Here is a 14,175-nt window from a genome sequence, read left to right on the forward strand (position 1 = left end):
TGATGACATCGGACAGGAGAGGAGCCAGAAGGTGGAGCTGGGAGATGAGGAGAGAGGTGGGGATGGGATTGAGTGAGCAGGTGGTGGATTTGAGTTTGCGGACAGTCGTGGTGAGGGAGGAGGAAGAGTTAGAGTCGAAGGAGTACAGGGGGACATGGGTGGGGGGGTGGGTCATAAGGAAGAGGTGATGTGGGGGTGGCTGTGGACGGGCTGAGGTGGCTAAACATATCCCCTCGATTTTAGATTCAAGGAAGTCCAGCATTTCCTCACAGTTGGAGTTTGAGGAGAGGATGGGCAAGGTCTGGGCACGGTGGACGGAGGAGACGGTTTGTGGTGGAAAAGAGAAACCTGGGATTGTCCTTTGCCTCCAAGATAACCTTGGAGTAGAAGGAAGATTTGGCGGAGGCAAGAGCGCAGCGGTAGGTCTTGGTGCGGTGAAGCCAAATCTGTCGATGGACCGTTAGTTTGGATTTGGTCCAGGCGCATTCAGCAGCTCGCACTTGTGCCTTGAGGGACCGGAGATGGCTAGTGTACCAGGGGGATTTATGGGAGCATGAGGCAATTCGGAAGGTGAGGGGGGTAAAGAAGTCCAGAATGGAGGAGAAGGAGTTGTGAAGAAAGGAGAGTGGGGAGGGGAGATTGGTCAGTGATGGCCAGAGGTTTAGGAGTTCAAATGACTCCAAGGCATTGGAGAGGGAGAGGGAGGACATTTTTTTCCATGGATGGTATGTGATGGTGGAGGTTTGGGAAAGGGGAAGGGGTACTGAGGTGTTGAGGAATAGCAAGGAATGAAAGCAACTTAATAACACTTGGGAAACGATAGGCAGAGATGCACAACCCAAGTACATGCAGATCCCACAGCAGCAGAACTATGGAAAACTACCTTGATGGTGGCAAGGATGTTCACAGCCCACAAAACAAATGCTAACTCTGCTCAGCACAATACAAATGGGATAAGGTTATTTTTTCCATGTTCTCAAATAATATCAAAAGTTTTTGTAGAAATGTAAAAGGTGGCTATATTTATTTTTATACACTCTTCCACCCAAATGCTAGATTTCTAAAGTACTATTATATCTTTCTATAAAGTTGAAAATATTAAAAGTTTGATAAGAATCTTTAAGTTTCTTGAGATATGCATTGGGATATTCCATTTAGGCAATTATATACTGACCTTATCAGACAATATTTTACATTTCCATACCATATGCTTAGGGAACAGGTACTTAAGATAATTCTCAATTTGTTTTAAAAAAACAATGATAATTTGATTCGTCCTTTTAAATGATTCAGGATCTGGGCCAGAACCTTGTGATTCATTTAGTAAAATAATTGTACGGTTTAAAAATTCCAAAAGTATACAGCTCTCATTGTTGAGAAGCAGATTGGCAGTGCATTCATTGTTAAAACATCAGTGAAATAAAAGGAAATGGAAAGGTGGTCCTCATCCTCACCATCATCATCCTGAGGTAGTAAATTATGCAAAGCCGATTTCCTTTCTAAATCATGCAGTGATTCAAGCCAGATATTTGATTCCTCACCATCACTTCCCTCATCCATAAAACATAGACGAGTGCAGCACGAAGTTACGAAAAACTCTGACAATGTGCCTGTCTGAATTCTGCAAACAAAGAGGATGTTTCATTGTTATTTTAGCTTTTCCACATTCTGCAGACATATGCAACCACACTGATGATTTGCTAAATTGAAACACAGGGCTTACCCCCAGATGCCCAATGACAAGGAGGTAAAATACCTCTCAGCCAGCAAACAATGGCAGCACCCACCTATTGCAATATTCTAAACTTGTTGTTTCACCTGGATTCGGATGGATTATACTGCCATATTCTTGAGGTGATCTCCTAATCTTAATAGTTTAGAAGGCCACACTTGCAGTGTTGACTTGCTGCGACTACAGTTCCTGTAGTAATGGTCACAATGAGCAGCAGTAAGAATGATACAAATGGCTGGGATAGTGAAAGGAAAACAATCACCAAACAATCTCTATTCATCAGTTTCTGCTGAAAATAAGTGCAAAAAGCTTGCACTGACTGAACCTTATCCGAGCGGGAGTCATGGAATTCAGACAACAGCAACAAGATTGCATTTATAGAGCGCCTTTCACGTCGGGAGGACGTCCCAAGGCGCTGGACAGTTGGGTTGGGACCCGAGCAGGGGGGAACTGGTCAGGGTGAGGGGAGGGAAGGGAGGGACGAGGAGGGGGTAGAGAGTCGAGAGGGGAGGTGAAGGCACGGTTGAAGAGAAAGGACTTGAGACCGGCCTTGAAGGAGGAAAGGGAGGAAGCGGCGAAGGCACTGGGGGATGGAGTTCCAGATGTGGAGCAGACCGGAGCCAGAGGAACGGAGGGTACGGGTAGGTAGGTAGAGGGATAGTAGGTCGGAGAGGTAGGAGGGAGCAGGGCCGTGAATGGCCTTGTAGGTGAGGATAAAGATCTTGAATTCGATCCTCTGGCGGATGGGGAGCCAGTGGAGGCGAGCGAGGGTGGGAGTGATGTGGTTGCGAAGCCTGGTGCGGGACAGTACACGAGCTGCAGAGTTCTGAATGACCTGCAGCTTGTGGAAGGAGGTGCCGGGAAGGCCGATGAGGAGAGAGTTCCCGTAGTCCAGCCTTGAGGTGATAAAGGCGTGGACCAGAGTTTCAGCCGCGTGAGGGGTGAGGTAGTGCCGTATTCTGGCGATGTTCCGGAGGTGGTGGAAGGCGGTGCCAGTTGTGGCGCGGATATGAGGAAGAAAGGACAGCTCAGGGTCGAACAGAACCCCGAGGTTCCTGATGGCTTTGAGAGGTGGAGAGTGCGGCCTTGGATGCTGATGCTGTCAGTGCCTGAGGTGCAGAGGCGCTGACGTGAGCCAATCAGGAGGGCCTCAGTTTTGCGCACATTGAGCTGAAGAAAGTTATCTCTCGTCCAGGACTCGATGTCGGACAGACAGCTGTCAGGACATCGGTGGTCGTGGAGTTGAAGGTAGAAGAGGAAAGGTAGAGTTGGGTGTCATCCGCATACATGTGGAAGTTAACCCCATGTCTGCGGATGATGTCACCACAGGGGGAGCATATGGAGGATGAAGAGGAGGGGACCGAGGACAGAGCCCTGAGGGACACCGCACGAGACAGTGCGGGGGCTGGAGGAAAAGACGTTTACAGAGACAAAATGAAGACATTGGGAGAGGTACGACCTAAACCACTCAAGGACAGGGCAATGGGCAGCTCGGAATCCCGCCTGGAGGGCTTCGAAAAGTGAGTGGGTGGAGAGGAAAGAGCGCAGCTGGGAGGCAACGACTCTTTCAAGAACCTTGGACAGGAAGGGGAGGTTGGAGATGGGCCGGTCGCTTGATAGCTGCGACGCATCAAGGGAGGGGCAAGGGTAAACATTTGGATAAACAGAAAGTTTACAGTTGTTATTTTACTTTTGTACCCTGTTCGCCTCCAAAATATACACTTAAAGTTTTTATGTTCACCAGTTAAATAGGCAACAATAAAAACTACAACAGCTTTTCTTATTCAATCATACTTACAAACTTAGTTGGGTACAAAAATGTAATAACTATAAATAGATTATGCATATGTGTAATGGTCTGTCCCTTATGGTACAGTATTTATTTAATGGCAATGGTTTAAGCTGTGGGCTTTTGGTTTACATACCTAGCTCCTCCAAAATATCCATCTTGCATCTTCCTTAAGGTTGACAGAACAGCTGGATCAATGTTTTTTTTATCCACAGCTGTAATTTTTGAAAAAAAGTCATTTATACAGATTTGGCAGTTAGAATTTACATCATAATGTCAAATAAAACAATATATTTACAAATACAATCATTTTCTATGGAAAGTTCAAAGCTAAATTAATATAACATAAGTCTTATCTTTATAAACTATACAATAGCCTAAGTCATCCATCCAAAACATAGTCTTATTATTGGGTAAATTGGATTTATTCAAGTTTGCCTGCAACCTGGACTACGTGAAAGTCATATTAAATCTTATGGTCCTGACTTATACAAGTTTTACTGAACATTGGAGTTGGCATTTCAGTAGTTATGTGCATTGCCTTCACCCCAAGAACATTCCAAATATATTCATTCCTCATAGAGGACAGATCAATGGCTTTGGAAGAGGCTGCAGGTAAACCAATCATCCATATTTCCAGTCATAGTACACTGTACAACACATTACACAAGAACTAGGATGAGGAAAGTGATCTTTGAAAAATCCAATTTTTACTCTTCCCCCCCACCCCTTCTTTTGTTTTCTTCATTTTTTGAAGTGTTATTTGTTTGAATGTAACAAATTTACCCACAAAGTATATTCATATTAATTTGACCCATTCCTTGTAAGACATTTGTAAGACTGGTGCAAACTGGATGTTGCGTTTGCCTATATAACAGGGTTCCATATTAAATACATATTTATTATTTATTTCCAGATTATCATCCAATTTTTTGATTTTTTGTTGTGTTCTTAATTTAAGATTTGACTGCCTTGGGATTGAGTTAAGACATAAAGAGACCCACTCTGCCATCGCTATTCAAAGAGACATGGAGTCTTTTCTCCTGACACACCGGCCTTGTATTTTCTCCTCATCCAAATTCAAATTAATAGGTGTCTGTGGGACAGATTAGCTACCACATTTGCCTCTACAACATAAACTTTCATTTGCGATCAACTGTATTTTGCAAAGCACTTCACAATGTTTATCTTACAGGAAAGGTGCCACCAATGCACATTACTATTATTATTTATTATTGTCAACTCCAACAAAAAAATCATAACGCAACATTAAGTGCACCTACATAATCTCCACAAATACATTTTATTCCAAAAGATCAATTTAAAAAGACAATATATCAATATTTTTTAGTGCAATTAAGGAGCCAGAATGATTAAGACTCACTAAGCATGTTCTGCGAAACTGGAAACGTCACCGTGGGCTGCCCAGTCATTCTCCAATAAACACACAAGTACGTGAAGTACGTTCGAAGCATCTCAACAATCATGCGGTTATCAAGGGCCAGATAAAACTGGTTTTGATCTATAAACTTTAAATAGATAAAATTTACAATGACCATACAACTGGAGAAAATAGAAACATGAGAGGCTTTGCATCATCATAATACTTGTACATCGCTAGCATGTTGGCCTATTAAAGTAAGTTGTCAGCTTGGCTCAGTTGGGAACACTCTGAGTCAGAAGGATGTGGGTTCAAGCCCCACATTGGGACTTTGAGCTCATTGATCTACAGCAGTGGTGGCCAACCCATGACCTGTGAGCCGCAAGTGGTCCTCGGGACAGTCAAGAAGTAGGTCCCCAAATATTTGCACTAGTCTGGGTAAGTCTCCGTTCAATCAATATTGTGTTTCCAGGTTTTCCTTAATTTCTCATTGCATAAATCAAGAAACATTCAATTAAGAAAATTTGTTTTATAGGCCGACCAAAAAGGTTAGCCACCACTGGCCTAGGCTGACACTCCAATGCAGTGCTGGGTGAGCACTGCATTGTCAGAAGCGACGTCCTTTGGATAAGACATTGAACAGAGGTCATGTTTGTCCATTCAGATTGGCAAAAGCACAGAGAGAGAGACAGAGAAAACAAGAGAGAGAAAGAGAAACATACATGAAAGAAAAACACACCCAATGGCCCATAAAATTTTCTTTGCCTGCTCCATGTTTCACACAATAGATCACAAGATTGGTTTAGAGGAAGAAGGCCCTTCGGTTCATTTGATCTAATCTTTCCAAAATACCAACATTATCATGCAGCATCAAACTGTTTTTTTTAAATGAGTCCAATACCTTGGCTTCAACCCCCCACTTCTTCATAACCTGTTCCAGTCATTAAGAAAAACTTCTTGGTAATGGTCTGAAATTGCCTTTACAACTCTTATTTACTGTGCTCTCTATTCCCTTCTTTTAGATCACGACTGAAGACTTTTCTCTCCGACTGTGCTTACAGTCATCTCCTCTCTCTCCCTTGCTAGGCATGAGGCTCTATCACTATTAAGCACTCCGAGACATGTGAACGGTGTTATGTAAATGCAAGTTGTTATCTTCTTCTACTGTTCTGGTGCATTCTAAAGTATTGTTTCAGGGTTATTTTTTTCAATCCCTTTTGAAACTGTATACATCTCTATAAGGTCCCTAAACGCTCTGAGATGCTAGCCTGCGTGGAGGGCGCTATACAAGTGCAAATTGTTGTGTTGTCCCCTGAGACATTGCAAAATGGTATTAAGGGATATGGGAATAAGGCAGGGTTAGGTTATTAGCTGGAGTTAGATTAGAAGATCAGCCAAGATTGAATGGCGGGGCAGGATCGAAGGGCCGACTGGCCTACTCCTGCTCCTACATGTTATGTTATGACATCTTCTCTCAAGACTGAAGAGCTGTAGGCTAATCATTATAGTGGCTAATTCTTTTAACGCCGGAGATTATACTTGTGTCCTCCCTGATAAATAGAAGAAGTAGTCATTTATTATGTCCACTACCTCCTTCTCATTATCACTTAGGGTTTTAATGTCCTTCCACGTGTAAGTGGGATGGATGGAAATCTCAGCCTTGTTTGGATACTCTTCAGATGGGTGTCCGCATGTGTCAGACGTGACCAAAAATAAATAAATATAGAGACTAGGGATCAAGAGCAGACACATACACTAATAGGAGAAAATTAGGCAAAATGAATGGAAACACTTTTTTTTTTAAAAATGGGAAAATTTTGGGGGGTGTGGGGTGGGGAGGGAGAAAGACGTACATGGAATTTTTTTCCCAACACACAAAATGCAGAGAGAGAGAGAGAGAGAGAGACACACACACACACACATACACACAAACAAACAAACAACTTACTCTCTGGACTATGAAATAAAGGTCATCATCTAAAAGAGAGGTGACTTTTACATTTTTTAAATTAAAGCAAAAATTGAACAATAGTCATAAATGGACTTAGCCATGCTATCCTCAATAGCCAGTCAACGCACACCATAATTGCTCAATTTTTTTTTAGAAAAGGGAGAGAAAGAGACGAAAACAATCAAATGTGTTCAGGAGAGAAATGGGATTACAAAAATCATAAGAGAAACTAAATAAATAGAAAATCTTCACTTACTTGAGGTGTAAAAACGAAGATTTCATCTCTAATAATATACAGTTTTGAGGTACCAATAATACCCATATGCCGGTAGGGCCGGCCACTAAGCCTCAGTCTGTTATTGCGCCCTGTCAACAGAAGGGATACTATATTTTAGCTACAATCATAAAGAAAGATCACATTAATCCTATTAAATACACGTTCTCCCCCTTTCAAATCATCCCTTTGTGGAGTGAGATATATTTTGTAGAATTTTGGACGAGTTCCAGGTAAAGAGAAGACATCAGGGAAGCATGTGTGAATTGTGTGGGGTTATACAGGGTCAGCAGAATCGATAGACCCCTCCTCGTGAAACCGCTGTACCAGGCCCACAGAAAATGGCAAATATGTCAGAGGACATATCAAGGCCTTGGAGAGGGTGCAGATCAGATTTACCAGAATGGTACCAGGGATGAAGGACTTTACTTAAGCGAAGAGACTAGAGAAGCTGGGATTGTTCTCCTCAGAGCAGAGAAGGTTAAGGGGAGATTTACAGAGGTAATCAAAATTATGAGGGGTTTTGAGAGTAGATAGGGAGAAACTATTTACCCTGGCCGGTGATTCATTAACCAGGGCACATAGATTTAAGATAATTGGCAAAAGAACCATAGGGGAGATGAGGAGCATTTTTTTTTTACACCGAGTTGTTACGGTCTGGAATGTATTGCCTGAAAGGATGGTGGAAACAGATTCAACAACAATTTTCAATAGGGAATTAGATAGGTACTTGAAAAAGACAAATTTGCAAGGCTATGGGGAAAGAGTGGGTAAGTGGGATGGATCGGGTAGCTCTTCCAAAGAACCGGCCAGGCATGATGGGCTGAATGGCCTCCTATACTGTAATATTCGATAATTCTAGGACCTTAAAATGTGAGTTTTGTATGCAAGTTAAAGTGCATGCAAACAGCCCACAGGAACTTTGTATGGAACTTCACCCACTGCATCTTAATGCACTCCACAAATTACATGACTAATCCAACTGTATATTTACTATGTAGTCCACAGAAATTCGAACCCCTCAGAGAGACCTTAAGGATGACCGATAAATGAAATGGAAATGTCACACCAATATATTATATAGCATTCTCTGAAGCTGGGGCTAAGGTAAACTGCTGTATAATAGACAGAGCTTTACTCTGGGGCTGGCTGTCTTTGCCTAACTTTCTATTTCCCAGCCTCCTTCATTATTCTTCATTTTGAAGAGCAGAGAGAATTTTTTAAAAAAGAGGAATGCCATAAATTATTCCAAAGCCAAACTAGCTCAATTAATTGTCAATGCAGTTAAACTACCAAAATGAAATCCCGCTGAATGAAATCAGTTTCCAGTAACTTCTGCAAATGCGAAAATGCTAGGATGCCAGGAAAATTTGTTTCTCACCGAGTCTTGCATAAATATGAGAAAGAATACGAGCTGGCTGCACACGGATAGGGTGGATGTCAGGTATGGATTGCACGTGGATTCCTTTCTTGGTCAACATATCATATATTTCTTTTGTTTCTGCAAGTATGGCCACTAAAATTAAACAAAAGATAATATATCAATAAATAGAAGTCTTTTACTTCTTGGTCCCAAATCTGTTTGGTTCATAAATGAGACATGAAAATGCTTGTCCTCAACCCTGTAGGCCAATGTCTCAACAGGTAGGGTTTTTGTACCAGACAAATACATTCACCATGTTGCACCAAATGTAATTTCTGGTCATTTTATTTCTGAAGTTCTAAATCTTGCTTGTATTACAAAACACAGAAAATTATCGAGACTACATTGCAGCACTTTTGAATTTTTTAAAATAATATTAATTTTATTACAACAACTTGTACTTATATAGTGTCCTCCAGATAGCTTAACAGTGGCAGAGCCTGACTCCAAGCCAGTGGGGACGTAAGCACGGTCGAAAAGGAAGGTTTTCAGGCGGGACTTGAAAAAGGGGAGGGGGCAAGGCTGTGCGATTGAGGGAGAGTGTCCAGAGTTTCGGGGCACAGTAGCTGAAATCGCGACCTCCAATGGTGGAGCGGAGGAGGAGGGACAAGCAGGAGGCCGGTTCCAGTCGACTGGAGGCGTCGGTTGGTGGATTGGGAAGTGAGGAGTTCGGAGAGGTAGGGAGGTGCCAGGGAGTGAATGAATTTGAACACAGGTGTGAGGATCTTGAAGTTGATCTGTTTGGTGATGGGGAACCAGTGGAGCATGGGGTAAAACTGGTGAGATGTGGGTATGGAGTTTGGTCCGGGTAAGTATGCGGGCAGCAGAGTTCTGAACAAGCTGGATTTTTTTGAATAGTGGAGCTGGGGAGACCAGCGAGGAGTGCTTTTGAGTAAACCAGGCAGGAGGTGACAAACGCATGCACGAGGGTTTCGGCTGCATTTGGGGTAAGGTACAGTCGGAGACAGGTAATGTAGCGGAGGTGGAGGAAGGAGGTCCTGGTCAGGGACCGATGTGGGAGAGTAAGGATAGCTGGGGGTTGAACTGGTCGCCTAGATTGTGCACTGCTTAATGTGTCTGAGGGATAGTCCAGTGAGGTTGAGGAGTTCAGATCCGCAGGAGTGAAGACATTGCGGGAGCCAAGGAGTAAGGCTTCCGTCTTGTCCACCCTCATCTTCGGGAATTTTGCACTCATCCAGGCCCTGATGTCTGCCAGACAAGCTGATAGAACATCAGAGGATCTGGAGTCGATGCTGAAGGAGGCAAAGTAGATTTGTGTGTTATCCGCATACATGTGGAAGCTTACCCCGTGTCTGCGGATTACATCGCCCAGAGGGAGCATATAGATGAGGAAAAGAGAGCTAAAGATGGAGCCCTGGGATACCCCGCAGGTGACTGGAAGGGGGCGGGAGGAGAAACCATTTGTCGGGATAACAACAACAAGATTACATTTGTATAGCGCCTTTCATGTCGGGAGGACGTCCCAAGGCGCTGGACAGAGTACAGCATTTTGGACCCAACCTGGGGTTGGGGAGGAAGGGAGGGGAGGGAAAGCGGGGTGGCCGATGGCATGGTGGAAGAGGAGGGTCTTGAGGTAGGACTTGAAGGAGGCGAAGGAGGGGGCGAGGCGGAGTGACTGGGAGATGGAATTAAATAAATTAAATAAAGTGGAGGCAATTGGTTAAGTTGGACTCAAACCATGCGAGTGCGGTGCCAGTAAGGCGGATGAGGGTGGAGAGGTGGTGGAGGAGGATGAGGTGGAACGCAGCAGAGAAATCCACGAGGATGAGGAGGCAGAGGGACCCCTGGTCACAGATAGAGGGGATGTCGTTTGTGACTTTGACAAGCGCAGTCTCTGTGCTGTGGGCAGAGCAAAAAAACAGACTGCAGAGGCTTGATGTGGGAGTGGAGGGAGAGGTATGACCGAAGATGACATACAACAATGCGTTCCAGGACTTTAGCAAGGAACGGTAGTTTGGAAATGGGATGGTAGTGTGAGAGATTAGAGGGATCGAGGGTTGTTTTTTTGAGACGGGGTGTGATAACAGCAGTTTTCAGGGGGAGTGGAACACAGCCTGAGGAGAGAGACTGGTTGACAGTGTCGGCCAGCAGAGGGGAGAGGAGGGGGCGTTGAGTGGCCAGCAGTTGGATGGGGAGGGAGTCGAGGCAGCAGGTGGTGAACTTCATGCGGGTGATTGTGGTTGAGAGAGGAGGGAGAAATAGGGGCAAAGGAGTGTAAAGAGGGGGGAGGGCAAGAGCCATGGCGGATAATTTATTTATAAATTATCTATGCACAACAATTAAAACAAAGATCTGTTTGAATGGCAATGAGGAAAGTATTTCAAACTGACCTTGGACAACAACATCTGGTTTGAAAGAAGCAGCAAATCTTCTGTTCATGGGATCAATTTCTTCAGGAGCAAGAAGTCCCTAGAAGTAACATATTCACATTCAACGTTTTGATCAGCAGGGTGTTGGGACACACACTCATCACCATGCTTAAGAGTATCCAAACCAGGCTGAAAGTTCCATGACACCTACATATAGAAATTTCCCTGTTTCTGGAATGAGCACTTTCTCCCTGGATGGACTCACTCTGCTCACCTAATTCTGGAGAGTATTAGGTGCAGGTTGGCAAGAGTCAAGACTTGGAGACCCCAGAGTGTACTTTGGTTACTGCTGAAGTTTAACCAGTTACACCACGTAGCTTTCCACTGAAAGCACTGTCTGGCCAGCTTTCTGCTCCCTATCCAGCTGGGATCACCCTACCCATTAGGGCTTTGGTTTAGAAAAGCTGAGTAGAAGAATCCCTGTTCACAGTGATGGTCTGCCTTACCAAGTGCTGCTGATGAGCCAGACCAGCAGCTGACATTGGCGGTGCCTTGGAGTACTGTAGACCTGGCTCAGGAACCGAACTACTGAGACCACAACAGAAGATTGACTTCATTCTATCATTCCATTGCTAAGCATGTCACCTTTGAGCTAATTCAGCACTCTCCCGTTATACCTTATAACAAGTGTTGTTCTATATTTGTCCTTACCTCTGCCAGTAAACCCCCAAGGATGTACAAAGATTGTCCCCAGATGTGTGGCATTTTACCAGATGCAACCCTATCGACAGTGTGCGGGTTCTTATATTCTTCATCCATCTGGAAACAGATGAGCATGCACATCACTGACTGTACATCCTGAACTAATACCACATGCAACCCAGAAAGTGTAAATTTGTGCATAAAACAAGGATGTTTCAACATCTTTAAAAAAAACACAATTAAACTTGCACGTGTATAGATACTGTAGCATCAAATTAAAACATCTCAAATGTCAGCATGGCTCAGTAGTGGCTATCCTCTCTGAGTCAGAAGATTGTGGGTTCAAGCTCTATATGAACTCATGCAGTCTATGCTGACACTCCAATGCTATGCTGGGTGTGTGTTGCATTGTCAGAGGTGCAGTCCGTCGGATGAGATGTTAATCCAAGGTCCTGTCTGCCTGTTCAGGTGGATATTAAAGATCCCATGGCACTATTTGAAAAGAGAAGTTTCTCCCAGTGTCCTAGCCAAAAATCCTCCTCCAAAAAAAAAAAATTGGTCATTCCCTTCATAGCTGTTTGTGGGACATTGCTGTGCGCAAATTGGCTGCCCCGTTTGCCCACAGTCATTCCACTTCACAGTAACTCCTGTGAAGCGCTTTGTGACATCCTTCCAATATGAAAGGCGCTATACCACATGCAAGCATTAAATGTTTCATATGAGTTACTTTACTTTGCAGTTATTATCCAAGCAAATGTAGTTGTATCAGCAACACTCCACAAACAGCAATGTAAATATGACTAATTATTCAATTTTTTGTGAATTTGAGAATGGGTAATATTGGTTACATCTAGTTAAATGTTGTAGATCCCATGGTACTCTTCAAATAAAAAACCAAGCAGTCTGATAAGAACTTAGTTTAATGTCTCATCTGAAAGACTGACCCTGCAACAAGTGTCAGCTTGGATGTCAAATCCTACTGTGGGACTTGAAACTAGAACCTTATGATTGAAAGTAAACTATTGAGTTAAAAATGATTGAAACTACCTTATCTTCTGGAACAGTATAAAGTTCAGGTAACCAGCTAACACCATTTTCTCCCTTAATAGCAACTCGCTCCAAGGCCTCTCTGTACTCTTCAACCTATCATGAGAACAAGGAAATCGCAAACAATGGCAACATTTAGTTCAGGCTTCCCAGTGATTGAAAGATCATTCTAACTACAACACAGGGAATTTAAGGGTCACATAATATTGATAATGAGAAAGACACTTCAATAAAAATATTTATTTTATAGAAGTTTAATAACTTTCCCAAAGACGGTACAAAGGAATCCAACAGTCAGCAGGTGGTCTAATGTAATCTACTGGTCTACGAAATGGGGGAATGAGAACATAGGACTGTTTCACAACAACAACAACTACAACAAAATTACATTTATATAGCGCCTTTCACGTCAGGAGGCAGTGTTTACATTTATAGAACGCCCTTCATGCAGTAATCTTGGAGCCTGCACAGTGGTAAAGTTGGATGCCATCCAATGGAGAAAGGGGAAGGGGAGGCAACCATACAACAACAAATTACATTTATCTCTCGGGAGGACGTCCCAATGTGCTGGTCGAAGAGGTAGGTTTTAAAGTGGGATTTAAAGATAGATAAGTAAGGAAGTGGAAGGATCGAGGCAGGGAGTTCCAGAAGTTAGGGGCATAACGGCTAAAGGCCCGGACAATGAAGGTGCCGCGGAGGGATTGTAAAACGCACAGCATACCTGAGCCAGCTGAACGAAGGAGGTGGGCAGACAAAGTGGTACGAGTAGGTCAGAGAGGTAAATAGACAGGTAGGTAGATTCAAGGTGTGAAAGAATTTGTATGAAGGGATTGCCAACCATTTTAATGCCTAAGAATATATCGGGCATTGTTTGGAGAAGTATTTCGAGTTAAGTTACTCCCATTTTCTGTTTACCTGCAACGTGTTGCCACTGAACAAACCATCCAGTACCATGTACGCCCAGAACACTGGCCATTCACATTCTATATTCTCAAAATGCTTCAGTTCTGCAGGTTCATAATAAGGCCGTTTTGAATCCTAAAGTTAAACAGAATTTTTTTCGTACATATATGATACAAAAAAAGCAACTCTAGCTTCTTTGCTGCCCCAAGAGAAAAAGCCAATGTCTTGTTTTGAAATGGAACCAAACAGCCATGGAAGAATGATCATCTTCAGTTGGTGTTTGTTTACGTCTGATGTGTGTCAGACTGCAGTGAAAATTCTGTAATTGGCTTCAGCAACATCGGCAATGGAATAGGGGAGTGTGTGTGTGGAGAAACAAAAACAGACAAGGTTCACTATTCATTGACTGATTCCTGATGAAAAGTGCATGTGTGGAAATTGAGTATGAGCTGGTTCAGGATCATCTGTGATACCCCTGACATTCAAACAGCCTGTAGATACTCACAGCTGAGGCTCACATGGTCACTGAATTACCAGACAGCATCAACAACAACTTGTATTTATATAGCCTCCTTCACCTGGGGTAGCGTCCCGGAGTGATACCCATCTGTTTACTATTACATAAGATAATACCTTCAGAAGA

The 14,175-nt window shown here is 43.3% G+C and overlaps 1 protein-coding gene across 19 annotated transcripts in view; it reads right to left on the minus strand.

Annotated features, from left to right (window-relative positions):
• phka1a (phosphorylase kinase, alpha 1a (muscle)) overlaps positions 1–14,175 on the minus strand; it is a 78,773-nt gene that overhangs the window by 51,805 nt on the left and 12,793 nt on the right. For all 19 annotated transcript variants that reach the window (XM_042340778.1, XM_007891170.2, XM_042340779.1 and 16 more), the window contains exons 10-18: positions 13,545–13,667; positions 12,630–12,725; positions 11,592–11,699; positions 10,902–10,980; positions 8,509–8,643; positions 7,110–7,219; positions 4,906–5,050; positions 3,658–3,736; positions 1,542–1,621 (exon numbers count right to left, since the gene is read on the minus strand). In XM_042340778.1, the coding sequence (XP_042196712.1) occupies positions 1,542–1,621; positions 3,658–3,736; positions 4,906–5,050; positions 7,110–7,219; positions 8,509–8,643; positions 10,902–10,980; positions 11,592–11,699; positions 12,630–12,725; positions 13,545–13,667 (955 nt within the window). The remainder of the gene's footprint in view (positions 1–1,541; positions 1,622–3,657; positions 3,737–4,905; positions 5,051–7,109; positions 7,220–8,508; positions 8,644–10,901; positions 10,981–11,591; positions 11,700–12,629; positions 12,726–13,544; positions 13,668–14,175) is intronic.

The sequence above is a fragment of the Callorhinchus milii genome, unplaced genomic scaffold, assembly GCF_018977255.1.
Source record: "Callorhinchus milii isolate IMCB2004 unplaced genomic scaffold, IMCB_Cmil_1.0 Scaffold15, whole genome shotgun sequence".
In the NCBI taxonomy this organism is placed as follows: Eukaryota; Metazoa; Chordata; class Chondrichthyes; order Chimaeriformes; family Callorhinchidae; genus Callorhinchus; species Callorhinchus milii.